We start from the raw sequence: 8,486 nt of genomic DNA, 5'->3' as shown, positions 1-8,486 counted from the left end.
AAACAAACATGTTTACTATTTGTAAATTGAACAACCCCACTTTTCCCGTTTTTTCAGTGTATTATAGGCACTTTAACATCGGGAGTTGGGTCATCTAGACCCACTAGACAGTGCTCTGAACCTTTTTTCTTCAATGATTTGTGATCTTCACTGGTGTCCATGGATTACATGAAATCTTTCCACCTTTATCCACCTTTGTCATGGTAGGGAGAACACGTCAATGGAAGGGTGGGAGTCATCTAAGATAGCACAAGGGTTAAAGGTTAATTAGCTTTTGCCATCTTGACCTGATGTGACATCAGGCCAGAACAACCAGTTTCATAACTCCAACTGTTGTAGACATAAATCTAGCCTCAATGGTGGAAGACATTTTTGGAATCAGTTTGTAAATATGTCTTTTACTTTTGTAAAGTCTGCCTTTTTTCCATTGAAAAGACTGATGTAACATAAAAAAGTCAAAAGGTCACCTGTAGGCTGATCTGGCTCCAGTACTTTACTTTTGAACCTGCCTCAAACAGGAAGTCATTTAGGTTAACCCATTTGACTTAAGCTCGAGTAAATAGACTGTTGGACCCCTCCCACCTCACGCTCTAAACAGGAAGTACCCGCTGGCTCCAAAAAGCCAGATTCAAAGTCAATTACTTCTGTTGAATAAACAGTTATTATTCTATTATTTTATTCGAACATTTGTTTCATGATTTTTTTCTGTACATCCAATTATTCAAGTTATAAACTGACCAGTCAAATGCCCCAATACGTACGTGTTCTCATGACATTTGAAACGTCTGACAGATTCTCCACAGCCCATTTTCAAGTTGTAGGGGTGTGGACTTCCAAAAGCTCACTTCTAATTGGAAAGAATGGTTGCCATAGAAACTCAAATAGGCTCGAACCAATCACTGCTTACTGACGTTGGCTGGCTTCAATGTGGTGGCGTCCATATCGCAAAAAAATAGCAACTGAGTTGACTTCACTTCATTGGAGCTGGAAAGTCTTTTTCTATGGGTGACGTGACACTCACTCTGTTATGTTCTCTTATACAGTCAATGGTAATTCCAGTCATAGTTATGGTAAATGGTAAATCCATACTAATACTTATATAGCATTTACTAACAGTTTATTTACTAAGGCCCAAAGTGATACAGCTCTCTAGAACTGAGGGGTTAAGATGTGGCCCTCTGGTTTTCAGCTTTTTTCACCTTGAATGAAACAAATTCAAAAATTTAAAGACTTTGTCTTCCTTTATTTCCCCCTTATCTTTCTTTACCATGCATAACAAATTCTGTTGAGTAAACACGCCAAACCGGGGCAGAGAAGCAGAGATGATAAAGTAACCAGTACTGATAAATTCTCAGACTTTTTGTATAACCACTAATCAGGATTCAGTAACTTTGAATCTTGACATAACTTTGAAGACAACACCTGATGTGTCTCTTCAGTTTTTTTTAAACTTTAAGATCTAAATATTCAGGACAGACCTTTCACAATGAAAAAGGTACCAGACAATATTGAATGAATGGATGTTTTAGGTCCAAAGATAAGATCATCAAATGCACAACATTATCTAGCCCTCCGTGAGCACATGAGGGTCTGTGACCACGGTTTGTAGCTTCCCCACAGAACTCTTCTGAGATCAAGAAATTGCCAACCACCCTGACTGCTGATCATTAATTAGACATGCAGTATTTGGGCAGAAACTTACAGTTCAGCATGGCGGCAGGTGTATTATAATCTGTACCTCATGTTAGGCACAAATATTAGCAGTTTTTCTTGATAAAGGGGGCGTGTCAATGCAAACATGAAATCATTTGTCTGAGTCCTGAAGTTTCTGAGAAACTGGGTCATTCAGAAGTAGCAGCATTTCTGTGTTACATCACACAGGAATGCTTGGTGTGCTTCTTTTAGCAGAACTTGCTTTGACGCTCTGCTTGTTGCACTGGGTTGTCAGACATGGCCCACAGGCGCACACACAAGGGCTTCCTCCTCTGATTAGGATAAAGCTAAGGTTGATAATCCATTAAGATGCACCTCGACCGATTTGGTTTTGGGTAAAGCAGAATGCGACTCTTCAAACATCCTACAGCATCCTGCCTCTTTTAAATCCCATTTTGTAATGGCAGCTAAATCTCAAGCAAAAGCTGGGATAATCCTTTTAACTTCAGCAAGCTTCCTGCGCGGACAGAAGAGATATTATGAAGCTGTTTTTTGCTATCTGTGCTGCAGCTTTCACAACAAAAAAATCCCTGGAGGGCTCCTTTAATTTGAAGCAACAGCTCAAAACATTCTGATGCTTGTCAGGAAAGCCTGACGTAAAGTTCACAAAGATTTTGTTTATTCCTGCTTTCCATTTTTGTCACACAGAGGAAATGCATTTCTCTTTGTTATGTGAAAAATTGCTGCCCGCTAATAGTGTAACGCGAGCAGGGTTTCCTGCAGCGTTTTAGTGGCAGCAGAGCGGTGAGAAATCACAGTAATGTCGGGCATGGTGTCACATTTTATTTGGCAAAGTCGGCCGCTCAGCCTCACCCAAAACATTTCTATCGAGGGGCGCCAGTTTTGTCATGTAAAGATGTAATGAACACAGACTTTTGCAACTCACACACAGCTGCTGGACCTCTGCTCGCCCCTGGCACTCACACTGCACCAGAGCTGCCTCGACACCTGAGAAGCTGTTGCTGATCCCGTTTATGCGAATGAGATTAGACGCAAACTGGATCAGCACCAGAAAAAGACATATTGCTTTGGTTTTATCAGATTAAAAGAAGGTGAGTCACGCTGAAGCATGCAGAGGCAGCTTTAATGCTCAACAGATGCAATGAAACCAGGCCTTCAAAAACAATCCTCCGGCTCCTTTTCACCCAAACACCAGATTATGAATCATTACTCCTTCTGATTATCAAGCTGCGTAATTACAAGCCTGCAGCTGCTCAGCCTGATCTGACACTTCACATCACTGCTCCCACACTGATCACATCCTTAAAAACTATTACTCTGTGTGCATTTCAGCACACTCCCTGCCATAATATCACACAGGCTTTTTTGAACCTTGTGTGCTTTTATTTTTTACAAATTAAAATTTGAGAATGTCTTTAACCCTTGTGCTATCCTATACACTTTAGCGTTGGGAGTTGGGTCATCTAGACCCACTAGACAGTGCTCTGAACCTTTTTTCTTCAATGATTTGTGATCTTCACTGGTGTCCATGGATTACATGAAATCTTTCCACCTTTATCCACCTTTGTCATGGTAGGGAGAACACGTCAATGTAAGGGGGGGGGGGGTCATCTAAGATAGCACAAGGGTTAATTCAATTTGAGATTTTAAGTTCACAACTGGAGTTTTTAGATTCGAGTGGTCTAAATTTTTCCAAATCCTTCTGAGTGTTTCTTGGCGGTTTCTGCCTGCTGTTGCATCACATCTGGGCTGAATGAGCAGAAGATTTACCCGGACCATGTTGATAGTGACTGCCCATCAAAGCAGGGGCCACATGTAGACCGCTGCCTGTTATGCTCCACAAAGAAAGATCAGGACACTTTCATTTGTCTTAATCTCAAAACCCTCTGGTAAATTAGCAGAATAAAATGAGAAGCTGCCTGGCGAGTGTTTACACTGGTTGTTGTAATTCTGAGGTCATTTTGACTCAAATAAATTGAACATCTGCAGTGATCTACACAACTCTTGAAGCTCAATGATGCCCTCTTGTGGTTTAAATCCTGACAACGCACTTCAAAAAAATACTTTTTAAACTTTAACAGAAATGATTCCAAAAACTGAGTAAAAATTAAAATTGCATCTTGAAGTGATGTGTTTCTGAAACAGAGACACTTGCTTTTCTTTATGCTTTTCATAAACTGACAGTTTTTCAATCTTAAAAAAATATGTCTCACTGACATTTTATCTAATTTTTAATGAAATCAGATTAAGTCACTGGTGCCAAACTGCAGCTCTAGCAGTGAAATTGTGAATTAGCACACAAAGGAGGAACACTTTTGCCTCGACTCCCTGAGCAGCTTTGCTCTATCAAGGTCTTACGACTGTCCGGGAAGTTGAATAAAAGAAATATTTGTTTTTCAGATGGTAAGCGCGGCTACAGGTTGATATTTTTTCTAGCCAATGGCAGCTAAGGGTTCCTAACTCCAGTGCTAAATGTTGTTGTGGTGGAGCCGGTTCTTAAAATTATAATGCATTTTGTGGAACAAGCTTTAAATTTGGCTTGGATGTGCCTTAGGATCCCCTCTTTCAGACAACCACGTTTGCCACAGGAACAAATCCATCAGAGGAACAGATCATGGTGGACGTTTTGGAGACAAAGGCAGGGAAGCAGATGGAGATGGTTTGGACACATTGAGAGGAGGAACAGTGACGATGTTGGGAAAATGATTCTAAGAAAGGGGTCTAGAGGAAGATCGAAGAAGAGGTTCATGGATTTAGTGAAGGAGGACCTGAGGGGCGTTGGTGTGGTGGCTGGATGAATGAATGGATGATTTGCTTTTACATTACTGAAGCCGGAAGGCAAAGAGTGTTTACAAAGACACTGATCACATTTTCATGTTCCAATTTATTGTCCACTTTATTGCATCAATATGTAAATGATTCATATATAATTATTTGATGATATAAAACATTTCAGTCTGTGATAAATGTGCATTGTGATAATGTATATTAAAAAGTATTTTGTTTTTATTCTAACTTTCTTATTAAAGGTGCTTTATTTGATCAATCCAGTTTCATTTTCTTCTGAAAGTCTTGAGATTTCAAAATACAAAATTCTTGTCAAAACCTGTACTGCACTGTCCTTTGTATCATTTACAGTCCTTTAAAGTATTTTAACAAATAAAAATGCAGTTATTTGTGATTTAATCAATTAAATCTCTTTTTTTTAATCACCCACAACTGTCCACAAGCGTACCGTTACGTAATCCCAACAGAAACATTCAGACGGTGACAGACGGATGCTTTTGCACATGAAAAGTCTTCTTTTACTGGAGCTCGCTCTTTAATAACTCCACTCATTTTTTTCACTTTCAACAACAAAAAGGCACATCTGACATGGGAGCAACAGCTTTTATAAAAACATATGATCTCAGTAAACCATTTGAGGACCTTCCAAATATAAGCTCTTAGGTAAACCAGGAATCAGTTCCACAGGAAACTGGGATGGTTGGTGGGATCAGAATAACAAAAGTTATCAGCCTGATGTAGACCTGAACAAAGTTCGATGCAGCTACATTCTGAGTGTCTGCTTTTGCTTGGTGACAGTTCACTGAACTCCGTCTCCATATGATTGTCATGCAGCAGGTCAAAGCATGATGATAAAAACAGGTAAAGAAAAGGAGTGGGTCTTCTTGAGGTTGGGCATGGCTGCCATCTTTTGTTCACCTGGGTACGGGAGGAAGAGGAGGAGCTCCTCTCTCCTTTTTACCAGGACCTACAAAAACACAAGCAGCAGGATTATTTTTTCAATTGGTGGTACTTTAAAATGATAAATGAAAAACTTTTTTAACTCTTTTACACTGGAGCTGTCCCCAATGACAGGAAATAACACACACTCCTGGAATTGCCACAACTTTTCAATCCTTTGTGTACGTATCCTAACTCCAACTTAAAGCTGAGAAAAGCTGCTTTGTGCTGATACATTGGAGGAAATAATTATTTGATCCTTTGCTGATATTGTACGTTTGACCACTCAAAAATAAACTGACCATCCGTCAACCTGACTGTAGATTCACCTGAACAGTGAGAGATAGAAAATCCCTAAGAAAATCCAAAACCCTACTTTAAAGAATTTTTATACCTTTATTATTTATTATTAAGTTAAATAAGTGTTTGAACCCTCTTATTGGAAAGACTTAGTACTTTGTGGCCAAACCCTTGTTATCAGCACAGAGGTCAGAGGTGTCTTGCAGTTGATGATCAGGTGTCTCCAAATACCAAGAGGAATTTTGGTCCACTTTTCTTTACAAATGACTTCTACATCATTAGCAACTCTGAGCTTCAACTGTCTCCATAGGTTTTCTATAGGATAGAGGTTCAGAGACTGGCTGGACCGCTCCATGACCTTGATCTGCTTCCCCTTCAGCCATTCCTTGGTTGTCTTGTCTGTTTGTTTTGGGTCGTTATCCTGTTGGAAGACTCATCCACAACCCATGTTAAGCCTCCTGGTGGAGGCAAGGAGGTTCTCACTCAGGATTTAATGGTACATGGCTCCGCCCATTCTCCCATCCACACAGTGAAGTAGCCCCAAAGCATAACGTTTCCACCTCCATGCCTGACAGTGGGGATGGTGTTCTTAAGGTCATAGACAGCATTTGTTTTCCTCCAAAAGTGACGGGTTGGTCTCATCTGACCACAGCATCTTGTCCCAATCACTGTAAATCATGAAGGTGTTGATTGGCAAACTTCAGGCAGGTTTGAACATGTGTCTTCTTAGGTAGCGAGACTTTGCGAACTCTGCAAGATGTCAAACCACTGCAGCATGAAGTATTCCCAATGGTTTTCTTGGTTACTGTGGTTCTAGCTGCTTTGAGGTCATCAACTCCTGCTGTGTTTTTTTTTTGGCCGATTTCTCACTGTTCTCATGGAACCCCCCAGGTTAGATCTGGTTTGGAGCCCTTGACCTAAAGGTGAATTGATGGTCCTGTTCTTGTATTTTGGCACCAACAGCTGTCAGCTTAACCCCCAGCTTCTTGCTGATGGTTTTGTAGTCTTGTACAAGTCTGTAATCATCTGCTGAAAACTCTTAAGCCTTTCTCTTGTTGGAGAGTTTGGAGTCTGACTGATGGACTGATTCTGTGGACAGGTGTCTTTTCTATAGGTAATTAGTTCAAATAGGTGCCTTCAATTCAGGTGACAGGTTGATTGGGATAGGCTAATTGATCTGTGTCAATCAGAATGCTTAATGGTTACTATGTGATCAAATACTTATTTCCCTCAATGAAATGCAAACAAATGTATACAAATTCTTTAAAGGTGATTTCTTGATATTCTTTGTGATTTTCTATCTCATTGTTCAAGTGAATGCTTTGTAGGGTAAACGCACAATATCAGTCAGGGGATCAAACACTTTCTTTCACTGTATCAGCGCAAAGCTCCTTTTTCAGCTTTCAGAACCTGTTTGAACTATGGTAATTACGAAACTACAGCTTCAGTGTGTAAGAGTTAATTAGACCATTCTACAGCAGTACTACATGTGATGACTTGGAGCTGTAAGCTAGCGGTTTTTGGGTATGTCAGCTTAGTAGGCCAAACAAGCCTGCTTCTTGTCCTTAGAGCTCCCTTGGCTCTCATTTTTACGTACTAAGGAAGCCTACCTAAATGGCAACCAGAGCTTTCTCTATACTGGTGTTCTGTACTGATTTATCTCTAGCTACAAACTTGGATCTGACAAAGCCATAAAAAATATTCAAAAGATAAACAATACTATTATTGCGTGAGTACAAGAGCCATTCACCTTTGCCATCTGTCTTGGCAAGTTTGCTGGGGTAAGTCTTGGGAGAAGACACGTAAGGTTCAGGCGGAGGAAAGTCTGACACCGGTTGGAAACTGAACCGACTCTCCCATTCGTCTGTTCACATGCAGAAAGATAAAAAGATGAGGTCTGTTTTAGAGCGACTGACATTATTAAACTGTATTAGACTCACCCTGAAACTGGTTGTGGTGAGAGTTCTGGAAGCCATTTCCCATGGGTGGTGGAGGAGGAAAGGATACTGAGCCCTGTCTGTCTGGCGGCGGTGGAGGTCGGCCACCAGGGCCACCACGGGGTGGGTCTGGACCTGGCCGACTAGGAGGAGCGGGTACAGGTGGAGATCTAACGCCAACATTACGACCTGTAGGAGGCGGAGGGGGAAGAGGACCTTGACAGAAAAATAAAAGGATTCAGAATTTGTCTTTGGACTTTGATGCTGCAGTGAAAGGAGGACGTGTTCTGTAAAGTCATCCTGATCAGAGAAGACTCTCACCTGAGCGTGAAAATGACTGGTTCTTTCCAAAGGGTGGTGGTCTTTCAGATGGTGGAGGAGGCAGATTTCCTGCCCGACCAGGTGGGGGTGCTGGACTGTGACTGATGAAGACAAACTGCTGGTTAATTTATGCACGTTCAACAAGGTATTTTCATCCATTAGAGAGTAAAAGAATTTTTGTTTTTTTATTTAAGTGATCTAATTTGTGAGAACGCAACTGTTAATGTTAAGACAGCAGCACGTTTAAAATCGATTGTTTTATGGGGCAATGAGAGGTGGATGGGGAAAAATTATAGGTCAGATCAGGTGATTTTGAGCGTTGAAGTGAGTTTTCACACAGCTATAAGAGAAACACACAGCATCATAATACCCAAAGCAGAAACTGCTGCTAAACAGCAACTTGAAAATGTAATAAAAGCAGGTTTCTAAATCGAGTGGAGGAGACTCAAAACAGTCACTTAACATTCTAAATGTTAGGTCGAAAGTTATGTGCCCAAAAACTCATGCCTAAAGTTTAACAAGCTGCAT

General features: G+C 40.7%; 1 protein-coding gene across 4 annotated transcripts in view; it reads right to left on the bottom strand.

Moving 5' to 3' along the window:
- Positions 1-4,538: 4,538 nt before the first annotated feature.
- wipf1 (WAS/WASL interacting protein family member 1) overlaps positions 4,539-8,486 on the bottom strand; it is a 32,374-nt gene continuing 28,426 nt past the window's right edge. For all 4 annotated transcript variants that reach the window (XM_023963368.1, XM_023963371.1, XM_023963367.1 and 1 more), the window contains 4 exons: positions 7,959-8,059; positions 7,641-7,853; positions 7,451-7,564; positions 4,539-5,428 (listed from right to left, as the gene is read on the bottom strand). In XM_023963368.1, the coding sequence (XP_023819136.1) occupies positions 5,376-5,428; positions 7,451-7,564; positions 7,641-7,853; positions 7,959-8,059 (481 nt within the window). In that variant the 3' untranslated portion in view covers positions 4,539-5,375. The remainder of the gene's footprint in view (positions 5,429-7,450; positions 7,565-7,640; positions 7,854-7,958; positions 8,060-8,486) is intronic.

Source organism: Oryzias latipes, chromosome 15 (assembly GCF_002234675.1).
Source record: "Oryzias latipes chromosome 15, ASM223467v1".
NCBI lineage: Eukaryota > Metazoa > Chordata > Actinopteri > Beloniformes > Adrianichthyidae > Oryzias > Oryzias latipes.
Note: the sequence above shows the minus strand (reverse complement) of the source record. Positions and strands in the feature narration are given on the sequence as shown.